Source organism: Hakea prostrata, chromosome 7, assembly GCF_041222555.1.
Source record: "Hakea prostrata isolate BN-2017 chromosome 7, UWA_Hpros_2, whole genome shotgun sequence".
NCBI classification, from domain to species: domain Eukaryota; kingdom Viridiplantae; phylum Streptophyta; class Magnoliopsida; order Proteales; family Proteaceae; genus Hakea; species Hakea prostrata.
The window spans coordinates 25,947,501-25,970,564 of record NC_142606.1 but is presented as its reverse complement, the minus strand read 5'-3'; the positions used below and the strand labels follow the sequence as shown (position 1 = coordinate 25,970,564).

At 38.8% G+C, this 23,064-nt stretch overlaps 1 protein-coding gene across 2 annotated transcripts in view; it reads left to right on the top strand.

Annotated features, from left to right (window-relative positions):
* Positions 1 to 23,064, top strand: part of LOC149010822 (annexin D5-like) — a 63,091-nt gene that overhangs the window by 5,731 nt on the left and 34,296 nt on the right. For both annotated transcript variants that reach the window (XM_089163731.1, XM_089163732.1), the window contains exons 2-3: positions 10,013 to 10,158; positions 10,362 to 10,574. In XM_089163731.1, the coding sequence (XP_089019857.1) occupies positions 10,013 to 10,158; positions 10,362 to 10,574 (359 nt within the window). The remainder of the gene's footprint in view (positions 1 to 10,012; positions 10,159 to 10,361; positions 10,575 to 23,064) is intronic.

Below are 23,064 nucleotides of genomic sequence, written 5' to 3'. Positions count from 1 at the left end.
GCTCAAAATAAGCAATCCGATACCACACGAGCATTTTTTGCTCTGCTATCATCATTCTCTCTAGTGAGAGGGTCAAATATGTGATAGCAATCGCAGTATTGGTCGTTGCTACGACAACGGAGAAGAAAAAGGCCATCGCAAGAACAGATGCATTGTCCATTTATTCTTGTTGGAAATAATGATTACAAACTCTTAACTGACTCCTATTCTTCTTCTTAATCCTCCTTCCTTTTGTTGATCAAAATCATCAAAGGAAGAGTTCTAAATCTTTTACCTTACTGATCTTGACTGCAATGGATCTAGACACAGGAGGTGCTTCTTTGTGTTCTCTTTCTCTTGATTTGCCTTGCGTTCCACGCTTCCAATTGATGAACCGCAGTGATGGAGGTTCAGGATTAGCTTAGAGAATTCGCGGAGCAAAGGAGAGTAATTTATTATCAGTCCTTTATTTGGTATTCCATTACTCTATTTATAATATTTTCCCTTAACCCTAATTCCTTAATTAGAGTTTTACTTAGATTCAACTAAGTGAGGGAAATCAATATTAGAGTCTTGCTTAGATTCAACTAAATAGAGGGGTAGTCATCCTGGATTATGTAACCGTCTTGCTGCCACCTATGGCGCAAATTGTAGTGGGACCCACCCACTACAATTAACATCTCCCACTCACCACAAGGTGGCGGAGTTATCCAAATGCTCTCATCAACTCTAATCCTTTCAATGCGGAAGTGGAACGTGTGACCTAAGAGCTGTATCTAGGGTAGGAGTGCTATATCAAGTCTCCATTTAACCAACTTAGCACATCATTTGAAATTATCTCATTATACTCTAAACAATTCAATTATATCTAGTTCCACACTCTTGATCCCTCATAGTGAGCAATGTGAACTATCCTCATATGACGTACTCATGACTTTGTCAAATGACAAGTTGCCCGGGCAATGAGTCATATCACTGTTGGGTACAGAATGAAAAGTTTTCCTATAGCTCTCATGCCATTTGGATTATCCCCAACTGCTTTACCAGTCTTGTCTTGCAAGACCGCATCATCCCTGATCGTAAGGAACAAGCTAAAGTAGCATCATTGGGTGTCCTCTTCGTGGCATAGTCTAAGGTGAAGGGTACAAGTAGGATCAACAAAATGTAATCTTGATGGCTTACACAGTTACGAAGCAGGGATCCATTCAATCACTCATCATTGGTCGACTTCAGCATATGCAACAAACATGCATGCTATGGTGTAACTCCCACTGATATGAGCATGTCACAAAAGAAAAAAAAACGTTATACAAATTTTGGTTCAGTCGCTACCTAAAGCGCCTAACTTGATTCTTTTACAATCAATCACTCAATGATCAATTATAAAAGATTCACATTCGATTACAATATAGGCAACACAAAAATGTGATGATTCTATGTTTACCATTGAGGTCTCATTTTAGTTCCAACTAAGGCGCTTGTCATTGGTTTGAAAGCCCCCTAAAGCCTTACAAAACCCATAGGATCATTTTGCTCACTATCTACAAGCGCCAAGGCAAATTACTCGTGTGAGTGGGTCAATTCAATGCCTAGTGACATCTTCATAAAAATATACTTATTTATCATAAACATGCGTCAAATATGCACATTAAAAAAATGATTTTATTATGCCCAAAAGAAGATGTTTTAAAGAAAAAAAATAGGAGAAAACATCATCCACGTCAAAGACCCAGACTCCTAACATGTGACAGAAACACATCCCTTGGTATAGGCTTAGTCAATAGGTCAGCCGCCATGCTAGATGTGGAGATGTGTTTTAAGACAACTTCTCCCCTGGCAATCATATCTTGGACAAAATGGTAGCGGATCTCTATGTGTTTGGCTTTTCCATGGAACTTAGCCTCCCTAGAAAAAGCCAAAGCTGTCGTTCTATCAGTGTGTAGGAGCACCATATGATTTGCATGTGAGAATAGGCTGAGACTTCTTAAGAATATTCTAAGCCAAATTGCCTCTTGAACAACAGAGCATACAATATACTCGGCCTCCATCGTGGACAAAGCAATGCATGTTTGTTTCTTGCTGCTCCAAGTAACAGCTTCGCCTCCAAGGACAAAAACGTAACTGAGGTAGACTTTTGCTTATCCTGATCGCTGCCCCAGTCAGCATCATTATAACCTCTCAACCTCAAATTTGAACCACTAAATGTGAGCATGAGATTTGTTGTCCCACGAAGGTAACGGAAAATCCTTTTTATTGCCTACCTATGGGTAGGTCTTGGGTTACTTTGGTAACGACTGACCATCCCAACAGCATAACAGATATTTCAGTGCGTGCATATTATCACGAACATCAGACTACCAATCACAAAAGCATAGGGAACTCTTGACATTTGTTTTTTCTCTTCTTCATTCTTAAGGCATTTATCTAGGTCTCAATCTGCACATTTTGTCCATTGGTGTGTCAATGGGCTTGGAATTTTGCATGTGGAATCGTATAAGGACTTTCTCTAAATAAGTTTGATGAGACAAACCAAGAAAATTCTTTGAGCGATTCCTCACTATCTTGATGCCTAACACAAAGTTGGCTTCGTCCATGTCCTTCATTTCAAATGTGGAGGACAACCACTCTTTAATGGCGACAATCATGTCAATGTCATTCCTTGCTAAAAGGATATCGACGACATATTAACAGAGAACTAAGAATCCTTTCTTAGACCGCTTTATATACACAATGATCTTATTCAATCACATCAAAGCCATTCGAAGTTATGGCATGATGATATCTAAAATACCAGCATGATGATATCTAAAATACCATTGTCTGGACGCTTGTTTGAGGCCATATATGGAATGTTTAAGGCGTCAAACTTTGCGCTCATGCCACTCAAAACCCACTTGTTGATCCATATAGATCTCTTTGTCCAGTTCTCCATTGAGAAATGCCGTTTTAACGTTCATTTGAAAAAAGAGTTCTAGATCTAGTCTTGCCACAATGGACAATATAAGGCAAATGGATGCTATCCTCAACACAGGAGAGAATGTCTCATCATAGTCCACACCCTCTCTTTGGGTGTAGCCTTTCGCCATAAGTCATGCCTTGTATTTGTCAACTGATCCATCGGCCTTACACTTAACCTTAAAAACCCATTTGTTCCCATTAGTTTTGCAATTAGGTGGAGGATCAACTAACTCCCAGACTTGGTTTTTTTTCATAGAACTCAACTCATCTTCTATAGCAGTCAATCATTTGTCCTTAGCATATGATGATAACGCTTCCTTAAGGAATGCATGCTCCTCCTCATTAGCTAAGGCACACAAAAGGGCGTCTCCTTCAATCTCAAATTGACGATGGGGAATATGTCCTCTTGTGCTTTTGCACGTATTGGGATCACATTGGTATATGGGTGTATCCCCACCAGGTACACTCCCACTAGGTTCACAGTCTACATTCGTGCTCCCACTTGGTGCACTATAACCAATCTCTTCTCTGGCGACTATAGGATGTGTTCTATCCCCATCCTCGCCAATAGGATTTGGTATGACTGTGATCCTCCTTTATCTCATAGAGTTCAAGATCTCTATGTGTATTAGATAAACTAGGGTAATCTGCTTCTAGAAATTTAACATCTCGTGATTCAATCTTAGTCATACCTCCACTAGGGTGTTCACCGTACATAACGTATCCCTTAGAGCTATTAGGATACCTTATAAAGATGCATTTCTTAGCTCTAGGTCCTAACTTCCCATACTTATGGGAAGGGGTGTGAACATACCCAGCACAATCCCATGGTCATAAATGTCGTAGAGTAGGCTTTGTACCTTTCCATAGCTCATAGGGTGTAGATGGTATTGATTGAGATGGTACTCTATTTAGGATATAGGCTGCAATCTAAAGTGTATCTTTCCAAAAACTAATTGGGAGGTTTGCATGCGCCATCATGGACCTAACCATGTCCAATAGAGTTTTATTCCTTTTTTCTACTACATCATTTTGTTGCAGAGTGTTAGGAATAGTTAATTGTCTCATAATTCCTTTTTCTTCACACAATTCTTTAAATTGTTTAGATAAATATTCGCGTCCACGGTCAGTTCGTAGAATTTTTATATTCCTGCCTAATTGATTCTCAACCTTTGTCACAAAGTGTTTGAAGCAATCTAATGCTTCATGACGGTGAACGATCAAATAAACTTAACCATATTGCGAATGATCACTATAAAAGTGAGAAAATATGAGGCTCCATGTCTTGTCTTAACATTCATGGGTCCACAGATGTCAAAGTGTACTAACTTTAATGGTTTAGTTGATTTGGGTGCCTTTTCAAAAGGCCTCCGAGCCTTTCCAGCCAGACAAGGTTCACATATGGGCAGGTCTACTTTAGCGAGTGAGCCTAAAAGGCCGACTTTAGTTAACCGTGACATCCTATCCTTCCCAATGTGACCTAACCTAGAATGCCATTTTATAGATTGCATATTACTGTCAACAATTAAAGAAGAAGAATTAGAGATAACCAGAATCAACTAATTTAAAAAATCCATTGTCAAGAATGCAGTGGCCCTATATGGTCCCATCAAATAACAAATCCAAGGCACTGTTGGAAAAATTGAAATAATATCCAAAACTTAAAAGTGCTGAAACCGAAACTGAATTATGCATCAACGTTTGGTGCATAGAGTACATCATGGAGGATCAACGTGCGGCCCGTTTGTAAGTTAAGTTGGACTGCTCTAATGCCTTGAACATCAATATTGGTGTCGTTTCCCATGTATATCCTATGCATTCCCAGTGACATTTTGTGATAATTTATGGAGCTGCCTCTTTCCCATGTCCGTTCTTGGTTGCTCTTGTATCAACAATCCAATTTGATTGTGTTAGGGCAACCAAAACATGCGTACTCACAAAGGTACAAAGAAAAGATAAAGATGATACCTTCTTTGACTCAGTGCAATCACGCAAAGTGTCCCTTCTTTTGGCAGTTATAGCACGTTACTTTGGACATGTCTTTCTTACCCTGACGCTTTCACGTTTCTGTTTGACCATTCCTCCCTAGGTGCCAAGTTCCTGGTACCCTCCTGATTTCCTCTCTTAAGTCCTTTACATTTGGGCCATTTGCCCTTACGTGTACTTGTTTGAGCAACAAAAGCAGTTGTGCAAGTCACCTCTACGTGCTCTTCTTCCATTTCAAGGTGTTGAGCTAGATCAACACACGTTTTGATGTTCTCAAGGTGAGCAAGTGCTTGTTTCATTGGTGCCCACAAATCAAGTAGGGTCCTAATCAAGGTCTAGATCTGTTGCTCATTAGAAAGGTCATGTCCAACATCTGTTAATTTGAGAACCATTTCCTTGATAGTTCTGATGTGCTCAGTCATTTTATGCTTGGGGTCCATTCGGTACATCTCAAACTTGAGGATCATACCTTGTAGTCTAGTTGTGGATATACCACCAAAAGCACGCTTCAGCTCATCTCACATGGACTTAGTTGTAGGGAAACCCTCATATTCCCTTTGTAGGTCATCTTACATGGCACTTAGCATGAAAAACCGCGCACTTCAGTCTTTCTTAAACCAAGCATCATTCAGATCCTTATCTCTACAAGATTGGGCAGTCTCTCTTCCTAAGGGAGGATTGGTTGGTTCAATCATTTCTATGCTAAGATGCTCTAGGCAATCTTGGTCATTAAGGTAGTACTGGACTTTTCGTTGACACTTCTCATAGTTCTCATGACCGAGAAGCTTCTCACCCATTAGTAGGTCAACAATCACATTTTTAGAGGCCATCTTGACTACATCCAGAATGCGAAAAGACATAGGATATATTATTTTTTTACCACTCATTGGAGATTTTCTCCTTAATCCATACTGTGGTGTCAATCATCTAACACCGTTCGATGTCAAACCCCACTAATTATGTATTGAGAATAATTAATTTAAATTATTCCAATAAAGTATACAGCGGAGGATTGGGCATCTCTTATCACATAATTGCGCCATACATACGAGTGCGCATGGGTCCCACCAGAGGAACCCAAAATTTGGTATTTCGAATGACACATCGAGTCAGTACAAGATTGCGATGCGTAATGTGGTGGTAACCCTTTTACATGGCTTCAAAAAAATAATTAAAATTACAATCCTTTAATTACATTTCAAGGAATCCTACTACAACACTACTAGGGTGTACCACACTTTGCATCACTCTTAAATACTAATTCTTGCGTACATACATAAAATGTGTCATTATGGTAGCACCAAACTTGATCTCTTCTAAGAATAAATAAATACTTGTATGGTCTATTTGGAAAAGATTGATTCTGCATCCATAAAATGGAGCGAATCAAAAGTCTAAACCGCCATGGGAGGGTACCATTGCTAATTAAATTTTTTGTATAATCATCATGGTAAAGAATTTTAAAAGCAATATAACAAACATAACAGTTAAGTTAATGATAATAAAAAAATTGCACAAAAACAAATTTTATGCAAAAACATAAAAGAATTCAATAATAAATAACTCCAGACTAATATCTTTTTAATTCAGAAACTAAACATAGTGTTGGAATAGCTCAGTTGGTTTGAGTATTTGATTAACAAACCATAAGATTTATTTGGTTTATTATTTTTCTATGTTTTTAACCTAAATTGAAAGAAAAAGGGAGAAAATAAACCTCACGGGGAGGATCTCCATGATCTCCACTCTCTCTCTCCCCCCATACAAAGAGGAGACTAGTGAAGTCCAAATCTCTCTCTCTCCCCATACAAAGAGGAGACTAGTGAAGTCCAAATCTAAAAAAAAAAAAAAAAAAACAAAAGAAAGGACAAATGGTTGGGGCTTTGAAGTTCACCCTCCTTTGCCGTTTATCTTCCCTCCTTTTTTTTAACTGAATAAAAAAAATTAGAAAAAAAAAACTTTCTTCACGTGAAGATCTAGAAGAACTTCGTTCAATGTAAATCGTGAGGAAAAAAAAACTTCTCATTAAATTGCATATCACAAATTGGGTAGAGGTCAGACAATTGGTTATGGATTAAATCTGACACTCAATCATGTCAATGGAAAAAATAAAACCCATGATTTTCATCCTAAGTCAACCAACACCCATAAAACCAGCCGTTGCCGGCGACCTTAACCCCAACCTGGCTCGGATACCAATGTTAATCAAAATCATCAAAGGAAAAGTTCTAGATCTTTTACCTTAGTGATCTTGACTACAATGGATCTAGAAACAAGAGGTGCTTCTTCGTGTTCCCTTTCCCTTGATTTGCCTTGCTTTCCATGCTTCCACATCGACGAACCACAGTGATGGAGGTTTAAGATTAGCTTGGAGAATTCGCAAAGCAAAGGAGAATATTTTGTTATCAATCCTCTATTTGGTATTCCATCCCTCTATTTATAATATTTTCCCTCAACCCTAATTCTTTAATTAGAATTTTACTTAGACTCAACTAAGTGAGGAAAATCAATATTAGAGACTTGCTTAGACTCAACTAAATAGAGGGGTAGTCATCCTAGACTATGTAACCGTTTGCTGCCACCTATGACCAAATTGTAGTGGAACCCACCCACTATGATTAACACTTTCAATTTCAACTGAAGGGCTCGACGTGAATGACCAATTACTATTTCTTGAAATGTGGAAAAAATCCCAAGAGTGTATCATTTCTGAGGCTGATGCTACTGCTGCTTCTTCTTATTCTTATTGTGTTGACCAAAGAAAGATCCGAAATAACGTGATACCACCACTTTGACACACACTTGAATTTATCAATTGGAGATGGAATCGACAACGATTTGAGTTGGTGGGTCAAGTTAGTATTGAAAATTCCCACGGATTCTTCACTGCCACGACTCTCCATGTTGACTGCACACTGCCTTTTCTAGATTGAAGGACGACAACGAGTCCGCCGACTCTCTAAGGGGCAGCGTGAGCAGGAAGGATGACGACGACTGCTGCCGTGTCAGCGATTCTTCATAGTCTTCTTCTGCTTCACTTCTCTCCTCATCCTCTTCTATTAAATGCTCCGCTGTCATCATTCGCTCTAAACTCAGAAATTTTATTTGAGATAATCGAATAAGGAGGCTGTAGAGAGACGCCAATTATGGAACAGAGGATCGCCAACAGTGAGGAGGAGAAGACGAGATGAAGAGGTTGCACAAAGTTGAGAGACCAGGAGTTGTAGAGAAGAAATATCGGATATTTCTTTCTTCTTCAGCTCCCATCTTTCTTTCTTTCTTTCTTAGCACAAACGTTCAATTTGAGCAACCCATCTTCAACCCTTTTATATATATATTTTTTTATCAAAAGATGAATCCAGTTGATTTCAAAATAAAATATCCCTATTCAATTCCACAACCATCTCAAGAATTGGGTTGAATCGTGGTTCATTTTTCAAAAGTGAAATAGTGGATGCTTTTCCACTCTCCATCGAGAGGGTTTTTCAGCCATGGGAATTCCAGCCAAGTGATTACTTACCAAAAATTTGCTGGTGAAATTGAAGATACGATGGAGTGGTTAGGTTCTCTTCCATGCCTGCTTTGATGGAATTCCTTTTTTATTTTTTTTGCTGCCAGTCGCCAGTCCGAACGCTACATGTATTCACCTGTGATAAGGGAACTTCTGATCACCTCATGTTTAATCATTATTCGGAGGGTTGATTTAGCATTCTTGATATGATTTAAATGATGGCTTTTTGATCAAGGTTCCCATAGACGGCACCAATTGTTGCTGCAAAATCCTGTTTGGCAGCGCAAGCGAACAACCTGCAAAAAATGTGCTCAACCAGGTTGGTCGAGTAACGTCTCTGACGATCGAGTTAGTGGAAGCGCACAACTTTAGAAGGACAAAAAATTTGTCGTGCTCTTAATGCTAGAGAGAGTAGGCTAAGAGTGCGTATCTGTTAATGAGGAAGGTGTGGGTATTTATAAATCTTAGGAGAGGTTACCTTAACTGTGCAGTAATGGAGTTCAAATGAAACTCTATAATTGCTGCTAACTTCCTGGGGAGAAGAATGTTATCCTCCAAGAGAGTATTACTTGGATTGTAGTTGTGTAGTCCGATCTGGACTCTAATAGTGATTTAAACTATCCGACTTGATCCTGATTCTTATCCCTATCTTTAAGGAGGTTAGTTATGCTTAGGGTGTACGTTTCAGATGTTATCTTCTTTATAAATAGCTCAAAGTATGGTCAGCCCAGATGTCTTCGGGTTGATCATGGTCGGACCGTCCAACCAACGGTGGTTGAACCATCAAATATAGACTTACCATAACAGTACACATGATGAAGTACTAGACATCATTCCCACAGCTGTTAAGGTAAGTTAGGAATATCTCTAATATGTCGCACCTGAAATCTCCGTTTTACCAGTTTTAATTCAAAATGAGTTTATGGATCAGCCATCTGCCAAACAAGGTTTCTGAGGTTGTCGTCTTATTTTATATTCAAATCTTTTTAACCTAAATCTTCTTCTGTACAATGCAGATCACCTAGAATTTTCAAAGAAGATGCTTGACAAACCAAAAACAGGAACAAAATCATGAGGACATATGGTTTTACCAAATTTACAACTACGAAACAAACTTCAATTAGAAAAGAAAAGAAAAAAACACGTCCAGACTCCAATAAAAACTTCATTATTGGATGTAGGGAACTGCAAAAGTGTCTGAACCTGCTCTAATTCTGCTAAAATGTGGGTTATGCCCTGTTCAGAAGCCAAGCAGAATTCCTCTGTTTATAACTTGGAACAATTTTTTAACAGCAACACATTTTAAAGAGTGAATCCACACAATAAGAGATTCATTCTGAATCCTTCTAACACTTCAAACATGGATGAGAGATTCATTCTGAATCCTTCAAACACTTCAAACATGGATGAAGTTCTGAATGTTAAGGGAGGTGAAATGTTCCAAGAGTTATTGAAAAATGATGCGACTGATGTGAAAACTGTACACTTATCTATGGAATTCTCCATGATTATATCATTAATCAAGTGCAATACTATATCTAGTTATGTGTATGAGATATTTGTACCTGGTGTCTTCAGGATTGGGCTGTGATAAGAATGAAGTTATCTGCACCCTTGCTCATCGTGATGCAACTCAACGTGCTCTCATCCAGCAAGAGTACAAAATCACATATAGTGATGACTTGATGGAACGGTTATCTGCAGAACTTAGTGGTGATTTAAAGGTATCACTATAGTACCTGAATGCTTTTTTTGCTACTCTTGAATGAAATGATGCTCGTATTCACTAATTCCTTGCAATGAAATCCGCAGATACTTTCTAGTCCTTAAGTAGTAGTTACTGGTTAGCTATCAATGCATCAGAGTCCAAAAATTTGGGTTTTCTACTTTTCTGTTCTTCCTCCAGTTGAACTTTTGCCTTTTACAGGAAGCAGTTCTACTCTGGATGCATGATCCAATTGTACGTGATACGGAAATTCTCAGAGAAGCGTTGAACGTTTTAATTGATATGCAAGCCGTGATCGAAGTGATATGTTCTCATGCCCCATCAGAGATGCAGCAATTAAAACAAATTTACCATTCGAAGTTTGGTGACCTTGAGGAAGATATTGAATCTAAAGCCTCTGGAGCATTAAAAGAAGTAATCCCCCTCTCTATCTCTATCTCTCCTCCTTCCTCCCTCTCCCTTCACAATTGTTCTTTCTATTAGATAGATTAGTTGAATTGGGTTCCCAAATTATTGACTACTCAGATTATTATGTTGTAATAGATACTTTTATTTGCTATAGGAGTAACAGTGATTTGACTTTTCCTGATACCAGCAACTAGATGAATTCTTTTAGCTACCCTTTACACTTTTGCCATATATTTTTTTATCATTGAACGCTTAGGATTTATAAAAATATGGAATTATATTCAATGACACTTACTGTGTAGGCATGAATGATTTACCTAAGAACATTAGAGACCTCGATTGATATCAGGGTACTTTTGAATCAATATACAACTATTCTTGTTATGTTTTTAGTTTCATTAATATTAAACAAACTCCTGCAAATTTATTGGGAATCTCACCAGCCAAAAAGTCCTAGGTAAGCTTTTTGACCATCCTGATAATGTTGCACTTTTATTTCTGTCGAGTACTGTAAGTACTGATAACCTCAATTTTATGTTAATATTTCACTTTCTATTTTAGCTTACGTGTTTATTTTTGGTTACTTGGATGACAAGGATCCATCATGGGCTCCATATTGGCCTTCTATGTACTCTATGTGTTGCACCAAAATATGTAATCAGTTTTAGGAAACTTTATGTAAGCAGGATTAGGAGACTGTTCCTAATCCCAGAATTTATAAGGATAGCTATCTTGACTGGGGGAGAACACACATGAACTCTCATCCCTCCATCTCTTCTTCTCTTTTTCTTCTCTCTTCTCGTTTCTTCTTCTCAGTTTTCTTTCGTCTTCCTCTCTATTCTTAACCTTATTACAGATTTTGGAATTCTAACACGGTATCAGAGCATTAATCTGAGGCTTGAGTTGCTACTTTTTCCTGCAGTTTTGAGAATCTACCATAGTATCTCGTCTTCTTTACCTTCTTAAGTTATCACAACAGTTGCTGCTTACATTGGTTGCTTCTCAATCAGAGAACAACATAAATGAAGAGCAGAATATTCAAGATCTGGGTCTGCGATAGCATATTCTGAAATTTATTTGAGAATCTGTGTGGTATCTTTGCGTCTTGTGAGGGTGCTGTGATGTTAAAGACCTATTTTGCTACTTAAAAGAAGAGCTTGGTGCCTAATTTGAGCAGCTTCGTTATCTGGATCCTTCACAAGAAGTACTTCCAGTATACCTGGCGGAACCCCTGTTTTTGAAGTTCTTTCTGTGATCTAAAATCTGCCCTTCAGATGCCCTTGATCTCACTTGTTTGGTCTTCATTTTTGGGGTTTTGTCTTCCTACTGTATTTGCTAATTTGCATCTAGTTACATGGCTATTCATAACCTTGGTGTGATATTCCCCATCCTGGCTTAACTGAGGGTTAAGAACTAACCCGGGAACTTGTGGGGATTGACAAGTCAAAGGGTCTTTTAATGTAAGAGTCTATACCAAGAGCAGCATTAGGCTTAGAGACCTAGTATGCAGAGAAAAAATCTTCGGGGATGGGTGAGAAAGTGTTAAGGATGACCAGGGGTGGGTGTGGAGCCCACCAGAGCTCTAGGAAGGGACAGTTAGACTTGCTGGACCGCCAGACCTAGTCGGTCGATGGTAAATTGGTAAAGTAAAAATGTAAATTTGAGGCCATCAATCCTAGTGACAACCCTAAGTGAGAAGAGGTCTTCATTTTGTGAAAAACACTGTGAACCAGTAGCTAAGGGAAGAAGGAGAAGGAAAGCTCAAGGCCTAGTGTTGGCAAGCCCTATTGGAGATTAAAGATTGTGTTTCCTGCTGAGAAAACACTAGTGCAAGGTGAATCTCTCTCTCCCTTACTTGTCCATATAAGTTTCATTACATTTGGTTAATGATGGGCCATTTGGTGGAACTATTAATGCAAGGGAATGGGGAAAACAAAGGGGTTTTCCCTATTAATAACCTTTGCATGTTTTAAGGCCCTAGAGTAGACTACTAAAATGAAAAAAGTAGTGATTCAGCAAGCTTGTGAAAGACTTGGGTTTGAAACCCCAAAATTGGGTGAAATCGAACCCAGGTTGAGGATAGAATAAGGGGCCAATTGACTGAGTAATCATAGCTAAAACAGGGTCAAAGAGTGTGGAACACTCATTGGAAAGCCCATTGGAAATGGGAGAGAGAGAGCCCTAATTTTCGGAATGGCTTTCCTTGTAGGCTTTCTGGTTGTTACAGCCGATCGATATAGCAACGACCGACTAAGGATTATATTGACCAGGGGGCTGAATAGGGGTGACTTGGGACTACATTGAGGAGGAATTTGGGAGATGGATATTCCTACAGGCCACTAACATGTGTACGTCATATCTAGGGAACATTGGTTGAGTTCGGAGTACCACAACTCACCTCGGAACTGCATTTGAATCAAATAAAAAACCCAAACAAGGTGAGGATGACTTCGATGCTAGACCTTAAATGTAATTTAAATACTTCCTTATGCTATGAATGTTACGTGTGCTGTGATATGAATGAAAAGCTATCTATGATATGATGCTTGCATCCAAGAATATAACATAAGGGTCCCACACTCAACACATACATTATGCTTGTATGTGGGTCCCACAGCAACACATACATTATGCTTGTATGTTAATGTCTTACTTAGTATTATCACCATGCTTCATGTGACATAATATGATCACCAGTTATTGGGGGATAATGCATCCTTATAATAATTCGGGGGGTGGTGGCTACACCATTGCCTTCGAACACTTATGCACCTCATATCATCATGCATATCTGCATACGCATCCATGTCTATATTGTTGCATTGGGTTATGACCAATCCCGGAGTGCAACCACCTTACTAACAGGGGAATTGAGATTGGTGACCTGTGGTATGGAGTAGTGGTAGCATTGGTCGCCCAACAGATGAAATGAGAGCCGTGAGGGACACTGGGTACCCTATTGTACTAGTTATGCCTTGTCAATGTAGCGGGGGTTGAGGTTGCGACATAGGGTGGTAAGGGTGTACATCCAAGATAGTGGGTGCTTGTAGGTGGTATCCCCAAACCATGGAGTGCATCTAGAGGAGAGACTTCACATTAGGCTAGGTAAGTCTTGACATGTGCTAGTCTATGCCAATGGTCAAGCTGAACGGATGGTGAGGATGAGGAGGGATGGGAAGCTAGGTGTGGACCTAATATCCCTTGACCTCGATTGTGGTATGTAGTGTGGCCCATACCCTATGCTCCAGTCGTATATCTTCTTTTATGGACTGAGAGACCGTCCGTGAGGGCTGGTATTCATTAAAGCGTGTTACCAAAATTAGAGGCCTGCATATCATGTATGTAATGGATGGCATGTAAGGCAACATCATATGCATTGGGATGTGTTTGTTTTCTCCTCACGAGTTCGGTGGAACTCAAACCTTCGGGGACTCTCCTTTTATCTGCTAATGCTGGTCTTAAAATTGTACATGTGGGAGAAGCCGTGCAGGCGGAGGAGTCTAGTGCTGCAGACTTGGAGGAGCCATTCGTGCTACACCTGTTCCTATAGGTCTCGCATCTCTTAGAGATGGGCCTAGAATGGGGTGGACACAATTGGGGAACACAGTTAGGAATTGCTTAATTTACATATAAGCTTTGGATAACTGTAAGCATGACCTAATTACAATTTCTTCGGTAGTTTATTTAACAAGTTAATGTGAATTTTTACCATTTCTGTCTTGTATATCTTAAGTGTGCATCGATTATGGTACTGTATTTGGCTGATCTAAGGGGGTGCCTGTGCGGAAATCCTGTGCTGACGAGCTAATCCGGATTACTGACAAGTCGGGATGTGACACTTGGTTGGTTGAGTTTTATTTGCACTGCTTCTTACCCTATTTTTGGGTTGTTGTTGCTTGTTCTGCATCTCTGTCTTCATTATGGTCATGCAAAGTCTTCAACTGACATGATGTTCAAAAAAAACTATTGTTGCTGATCAAAATTTGTCTCCAACTTATTCTTTTGTTCATTCTAATTCTAATACTAGTTCTTACTTCTGCTTCTATTTCTTTGTGTTAGTTGTGTAATTTCTTGCTGTTACCTTTCCCGGTTTACTGCTGCTGCTTGGAGTCTAGGGATTAAAGCCGATGAGGTTCTCCTAGTTTTTTATTTCCATAATTTCCATTTTGGTTGATAAAAAGAATTTCTATTTTGTTGGTGTTAGTCACATTACCTAATACTACCTGATTTGACTTCTTCTTCCCTCTTTCTTAGCTTTAAGTTATTTGGTATTTAATGTATGGGAATACCATCTCGAATTATTACCCATATCTTCCATGTTATTTACATGTTGACACTAAAAGTTTTCCCCTTTCTAGTTTGCCATTTGGCTTTGATTTGTATCTCCTTTTGAGATTTCTCGTAATTACGTTCATGCCATTCGCGTTTCAGGTTTGTGATATTTGCAGATTTGCCATTCTTTTCCTCAATTTACCATAACCCCTTGAAGAATTCTGGTTTATTACAGTATTGTCATTTATTTCTTTAAGTAGGGCCAGTTTTCTGATTTAGTGAGCCTATGAGTTATCAAAATGGGTCTAAAACCCATGATTGACTGTTATTTGGTATGATTGCTTGGACTCAGCCAAGGATTAAATTGGAATGGTGGACTAATCACTAATTTGCCATTATCTTATTTTGGTGAACCATTGACTGCATTGGTTTGGGATTTTATCTTTTAGTGGGAGATTGTTTGAAGATATATGGAGCTTTTCCTTGGAGATTTTGTCTTTTTTTAGTCCACGTGTAGTGCTACACGTGAGAGGGAGATTGGAGACTTATTCTGCTACTCAAATTTTTTTTAAGAGTATTATTTGTGAAGATTTAATATATATTTTCTTCATAAGAATGGTATTGTACAGAAATATATCTACCAACTTGGTCCAATTGTAACTCGTACTAACTTTTACCTTCCTAATTGAGTGGACAATAACTTATTCTGCCTTTTACCTACCTACTTGGTTTAGTAACCCATACTACCTTTTACCTACTTGCCTGGTTTGCAGTAAACCCCGCTGCCATTTACCTACCTACTGGTCGACAGTCCCGTTGCCTTTGCCTACCCATACTTTAACCTACTACCTGCCTTCTTGTGAAGAGCTTATATACAACATTGGGCTGCACATTTTATCTCCTTGTGTGGAGTTTCCTCCCTACTAGTGGCATTAGTTGGACAGTGCCTTTGATGCTGCTATACTTATGGTTCATCTTTAATGCCGCCTATTTGTTATCAACGTTGGATTGTTTGTTCGATGTGACAATTGTTTCTTAAGTTGCTGTCAATTATCTCTTGGGTGAAGCTCTCTCGGTGTTTATCAATGTTAGCTATTGTTAGTTGTGCTCCAGATTGATGAAGTTCTTAATATGTGTTTTCGTTATTCAAGCTGGAGCCTTGAATATGTATGCCCCATCTTGAGGGGAATATTATTTCACATTCTATTTTAGCTTAGGTTTCTATTTGTTGTAATGTGAAGAAATTATTGCTTAGAAAGTATACAAATTCATAGACCCCAATAGGGTATATCTAGTTAAGTCCCACACTAAGTAGGAAAAGGAAATGCAAAACAAATAGAAATAAAAAACCGACTCTAGACTTATTAGGAAACATTAAAAAACCTCGGTCCATGCTTTCAATACTCCCCCTCAAGTTTGAGCATAGATATTTATCATGCCTAACTTGCTCATAATATAATTGAATACCTTCGTGCTCAAGCTCCTTGTGAGCACATCAACCCACTGCTTGTTTGAAGTAACAAAAGTGATATGGATCAACCCATCCTCAACCTTCTCTTTGATGAAATGTCTGTCAATCTCCACATGCTTAATCCTGTCATGCTGTACTAGGTTGTTAGCTATGCTGATCGCTGACTTACTTTCTGAGTATACTTGTATAGGAACCTCCAAATCTGTCCTAGGCTCCCAGCCTCCTGGAGCAACCCTTTAAGCTATAGTACCTCACAAATGCCTTGAGTAATCGCCTTAAACTCAGCCTCGACACTGGACCGCGCAACCACAACCTATTTCTTGCTTCTCCAAGTCACAAGGTTACCTCTTACATACACACAATACCCATAGGTAGACCTCCTATCATCTAGACATCCTATGCAGTTTGCATTTGTATATGCCTCAATCTTCAAATGTCCATGAGCTGAAATTAAAATCCTGCTTCCTAAAGTGGCCTTTAAGTATCTCAAGATCTGATATACTGCATCCAAGTGTGAGGAGTAGGGATCATGCATATATTGGCTAACAAGACTAACTGCAAATGTGATGTTAGGCCTAATGTGAGATAAATAGATCAACTTTCCCACTAATTTCTGATACCTTATCTTGTCAAATGGTTTTCCTTCCTTTGCCTTCAAGTGTAGGTTAGGCTCAATAGGAGTCTCAGTAGGCTTACATCCTAGCATTCTAGTTTCCTCAAGGAGATCCAATGTATACTTCCTCTGGGATAGAGATACACTACTAGCAGAATATGCCAACTCTAAACTTAGGAAATATCTGAGTTTTCTAATGTCTTTTGATATCAAATTAGGTCCCTAAGAAGTCTTCAATGCTGAAATCTCATCCTCATTACTGCCTGTGATCACAATATCATCCACATATACTAAAAGTATAGTAGTGTGGGACCCATCTCTTTTAATAAACAAAGTGTGGTCTGCATTGCTCTGCTTATAGCCATTAGATATCATTGCCTTATGGAACCTTCCAAACCACGCTCTTGGAGATTGCTTCAACCCATATAAAGCTCTCTTTAACTTGCACACTTTCTTATAAGTCTCGGTAGTAGAATACCCAGGTGGTACATCCATGTATACCTCCTCTTGGAGTTCTCCATGCAAAAAAACATTCTTCACATCTAATTGTTGTAAACTCCACCCTTTGTTAATTGCACATGAAATAATAGTACGAACTGTGTTCATCTTGGCAATAGAGGCAAATGTCTCCTTATAGTCAACGCCATAAGTCTGAGTGAAACCTTTGGCCACCAATCTTGCCTTGTTCCTTTCAACAGCCCCATCTGCCTTGTTATTGATCACAAACACTCATTTGCACCTAATAGCTCACTTTCCTGTGGACAAAGTCACCAATTCCCACGTTTTGTTTTTCTCCAGAGCTTGCATTTCCTCATCCATAGCTTCCTTCCAGTTTGAGTGAGATAATGCCTCCTGCTAAGTGTTAGGAATAGAAGTAAAGGACAAAGAGGAAATAAAACTTTGAAATTCTAGGGATAAGGACTGATATGAAACATAATTGAAAATAAGATGTTTGGTACAAGTTCGAGGCTGCTTTCTTAATGCAATTGGTAAGCCCAAAGTAGGATCAGAAGAATGGTCAAAGACAGACTCACCTGGAGGAACGGATTGTTCAGGGCCAGGAACCAAAGCTTTTAACTGGCTTGGTTCAGAAGGGGTCACTCGTTGCTTTCTTTGATAGGTCTTCAGAGGTCCAGTCTCCCCCTGTATATCATCCACCAGCTGTTTCTGTCCGGTCACTCCATTTTTCAAAGGAGGATCATCTGCAAGAATCTCAGGAGAAATATCGAAAGGAGGAATCAACACTGAAACCTCTTCACTAAAACTCTCCCCTTGAAAAAGTGTATGGGGAAAATAAGGAATCTGTTCTTGGAACACAACATCCATATAGACAAAAAAACGACGAGAACTAGGATGATAACACTTATACCCCTTCTGTGTAGGAGGATAACCCAAGAAAATGCACTTTAACCCACGAGGATTCAACTTTCCATGAACATGGTGGTTCCGGACAAAGGCAACACATCTAAAAACCTTAGGTGGCACTGTAAAGGCTGTTGTCCCTAAAAGAACCTCAAGGGGATAGCATTGGTCTAAGACTTGGGAAGGCATTCGGTTAATTAGATATGTTACAATAAGAACAGTGTCCTCCCAAAACCGAGTAGGCGCATGCATAATAAACATGAGGGAAAGTGCTGCCTCAAGTAGATGTTTATTCTTGCGTTTGGCAACCCCATTTTGAGGTGGAGTGTTGACGCAACTAGTTTGGTGTATGATGCCATGGTTTGCTAAGTATGAAGGGAATGCTCCACCCAAATACTTAGTTCCTTTATTCGTACGAAGGATTTTGACTGTTGCACTAGGACCACATGGGTTTACTTCACCTAAAAAGTGATGTTTTCTCATGATTTCAAAATTTTCATACTATGACACTTCAGGAAGGAGGAGATAACTCTCTGCTATGCTTGATTCAATGGAATTGATGAGAAAACCCATGACCAAGCATTCATTTTTATACCACTTGGAAAGTTGTAGACCAGGTGTGGAAGGTTTGGTAGAAGTCCCATCAAGATGGCCAGTAAGACCACGAGCACGAATATGAAGGGAAATTGAATGAGACCATTTAAGATAATTTGTCCCATTAAGTTTCACAGTGGTCATTTGAAGCAGATAAAACTCACGATCCTTATGAATGAAAGACATGGGAGACTCTTCTAATGTACAAGACAAGGGAGGTATGGGATCAGCCATCGCAAGAAGAAATCACTTAAATTTACAAATAGGTCCCTAGAACTATTTTAATTTACAAATAGACCCTTGGTAAGATCTGAATTTGCGTAAAGGTCCCTGCGACTATTCAAATTTACGTAAAGCTCCCTGAAAGTTTTTAAAGTCACAAAAAAGCCCTAAAAGTTTTCGAATTTACAAAAAAACCCTTGAAAGTTTTCACATTTAGAAAGAAACCTGAAACTATTTGAATTTTTGAAAAAAGGCCTATGGAATTCGAATTTGCAAAACAGCCCCCCATAACTATTAGAATTTACGAAACAACCCCCTGTGAATCGAAGGAAATCTGCCATGATCTTAGAAACATCCTTAAGAGACATCAATGGGTGTAGGAACATTCACAAGGTCCGGTTAGGTCAGGTGATAGGTTCTAGAGGGATTAAAAGACACAAAATAGGTTCGATTCTCTCTTACATAAGGGGTGACGGTGATGGTTTCAGGTATACAGAGGTGGAAGAGTAGCACCATGTGAGAAGAAGAGAGGTTGCTGGAATGGGTCCAGGGAGCAGTGACAGTGGTGGTGGTGGTATGGTTGAGGAGGTGGAGGCAGCAGTAGCGGTAGAGGCAGCAACAATGAGGGAAATCGAGAGAAAAAAGGTTTCTCTAGTTCCCTCTTTCTTCCCTACTTGAAATTAGGCTTTGATACCACGTTGTAATGTAAAGAAATTATTGCTCGGAAAGTATATTGATTCATAGACCCCAATAGGGTATTTATAGTTGCAATCTAGTCAAGTCCCACACTAAGTAGGAAAAGGAAATACAAAACAAATAGAAATAAAAAACTACTCTAGACTTATTAGGAAACAAAATCCTATTCTAATTATAAAATGTCAGTCCATTCTTTCAACACTATTTTTGGTTACTTGGATGACAAGGATCCATCTTGGGCTCAATATTGGCTTTCTATTTTACGCTATTGTTTCCATAATATTTTATCAGTTTTAGGGAGCTTATGTTATCATGATTAGGAGACTTTCCCTAATCCCTAAATCTATAAATAAATCTATCTCGATTCTCGACAGGGGGAGAACGCATATGAACTCTCATCCCCCCATCTCTTCTTCTCTTCATCTTCTCTCTTCCTCTTCTCTCTTCCTCTTCTTCTTCTCAGTCTTCTTAACCTGATCGCAGATTCTGGAATTCCAACAACCTGTTCATTGTGGTGGTTTGCAGGAGATCTGTTGAGTTTCAAAAGGAGTTCCATTCTTGGTACTAGACATTACTACCTTGCCTAATAGCGTGGGCTTCTAACTCTATGTACCAGAATAATAAAAAAAAAATCTATATACTATAAGTGGCATGCTGTGGTAACATCATTCTTTTTGGTGGATTAGCTTGCCTTCAGCATGTGCCTCATGAGTGTGATACATCAAATCAGTAAACCTAAACATTTCCTTAACTAAGATGTCTGTCACGTTCTTCAACTGATCTGCATTCATATCTGATTCTGCAATTCTGAAATGTGACTGTCATCATTTAAAGATTTATAATTGTATAATCTTATGATCAACTGGATAAGGTTAGTACGAGCATGTTTTCTTCAAGATCAAAATTTTCAGTGAATATTCTGGTAACTGATGTTACAACTCGATGTTGCATTAATTAGTCTTGTTTGTAATGTTTCAAAGAAACAAGATTGAAGTGTGTGTTCTTACACCTTATTATCGATTTCTGCTGGAAATACACAAGCTGCTAAATCTTGCAATAGCTTGGTTTTCAATGATAAAAGGTTTTACATGGTATTAGAACCCCTGGAAAGTGTAGGGAGGGGATTGCGTTATGTGTTGTGCCTCTTGGTTCCACTTGGTGGTGTCATATGTTTGTTTTGATCTGCTGACGTAACCCAGCAACTTGAATCATATTGAGAAAAAAAAATACCACCTTATATAATTTTCTTTGTGTATATTTAGTCCGTAGGGGTTGAACTGGTTTTGTGGAGATAGTAGTAGACAGTACTAAATCCATTTCTGCGTCTGAATAGACCTACTAAAGCGAGAAACCTGGTAAGTATTTATTGAGTTTGAGAATCATGGAGGCAAGTACGAAGCCATCAGTGCACATAGTGGAGCTGTCAGAATGTGTGTCAGGATTACCTGGTCCTAATGGAAATTTGTTTGATCTGCATGATACTGTTTGGCATAACCAAGAGGTTGGCATGGATGAGAACTTACCATATTCAGCTGCATTGACGATATGCATATTGATATTCACATGATTTTATATGCTTTGGTATTCAAGTATGTGATGACTACTGAGAGTAGTAATCGCCTAGAGAGACTTTTTTTACTTAGTCTGTGTTTGCCGTATGTTGGACATCATTTTGCCTCAATTTTAGGTTTAGTCATGGTTACGTTACTCTATTTGTTGCGTGTAAGTGCTGTTTTCTGTTGGAACGTATTGAATTATAACAACAACAACAACAACAACAACAACAACAACAACAACAACAACAACAACAATAAGCCTTGTCCCAACTAAATGGGGTCAGCTACTTGGATTCTTGCCTTCCAATTAGTTCTGTCTGAGGCCATGCTAGAGACAAGGCTTAAGCTATACATGTCCTTTCTCACCACTTCTCTTAAGGTTATCTTAGGTCTACCCCTAGCTCTTCTAGTTCCTTCAATCTGGATTATATCACTTCTCCGTACAGTGGCATTTATAGGTCTCCATTGAACATGGTCGAGCCACCTCACACGACTTTCCTGAAGCTTATCACTTATGGGAGAAACTTCCAAACCAACTCTAATACGATCATTCCTTATCTTATTCTTCCTAGTTTTGCCACTCATCCATCGTAGCATCCTCATTTCTGCTACACTGAGTTTATCTATATGATTCCTTTTAATAGCCCAACATTCCTTTTAATCCTTTGGAAACATCATCTTGTATATCACCTCTTTTATTTATGATTGAACCTAGGTACCTAAAAGAATCACTTTGAGGAATCTCCTTATTGTCAAGTTTCACTACCTCATCGTTTGCCCGATCTTAACTAAAGTTACAAACTAGATATTCTGTCTTCGTTCTACTTAATTTAAACCCTCTTGATTCCAAAGTAGAAACTCCATGATTCTAACTTGGTATTAATCCCCACTTGAGTCTCATCTATCAACACAATATCATCAGCAAAAAGCATACACCAAGGGACATCGTCTTGAATGTCTTTGGTTAATTCATCCATTACAAGTGCAAATAAATATGGGCTTAAAGTTGATCCTTAATGTAGCCCAATTGTAATTGGGAATTCATTACTTTGTCCCCCCACTGTTCTTACACTTGTCATTGAACCATCATACATATCCTTAACTATGTTTGCATATTTACTTGCAACATTTATTTTCTCTAGTACTTGCCAAATTAATGCTCTAGGAACTCTATCATAGGCTTTTTTTAGGTCTATAAATACCATATTAAGGTCTTTCCTACACTCTTTAAGCCTTTTAATGAGTCTCTTTATTAGGTAAATAACCACCATTGTAGATCTTCCGGGCACAAACCCAAACTGGTTCTTTGTAATTGTGGTTCAGAGTCTCAAACGGGTTTCAATTACTCTGTCCCATAATTTCATGGTATGGCTCATTAGTTTAATGCCCCTATAGTTATTACAACTTTGAATATCTCCTTTATTTTTGTAAATTGGAACCATAATGCTTCTCCTCTATTCATCTGGCATTTTCCTTGTGCTCATAATCTTGTTAAACATCTTAGTCAACCAAACTAGCGGTGGGTTTCTAAGCTCTTCCATACTTCTATTGGGATTTCATCAGGACCTTGTGTCTTGCCTAGTTTCATCCTCCTTAGTGCTTCTTTTACTTCGGACATTGAAATTCTCCACATAGGTTTTTGAAAATTGATGCCTTGGTGAATGGTGTAATCGTCCGAATCAGGACCTTGGAACTTATTGAATTATGAAT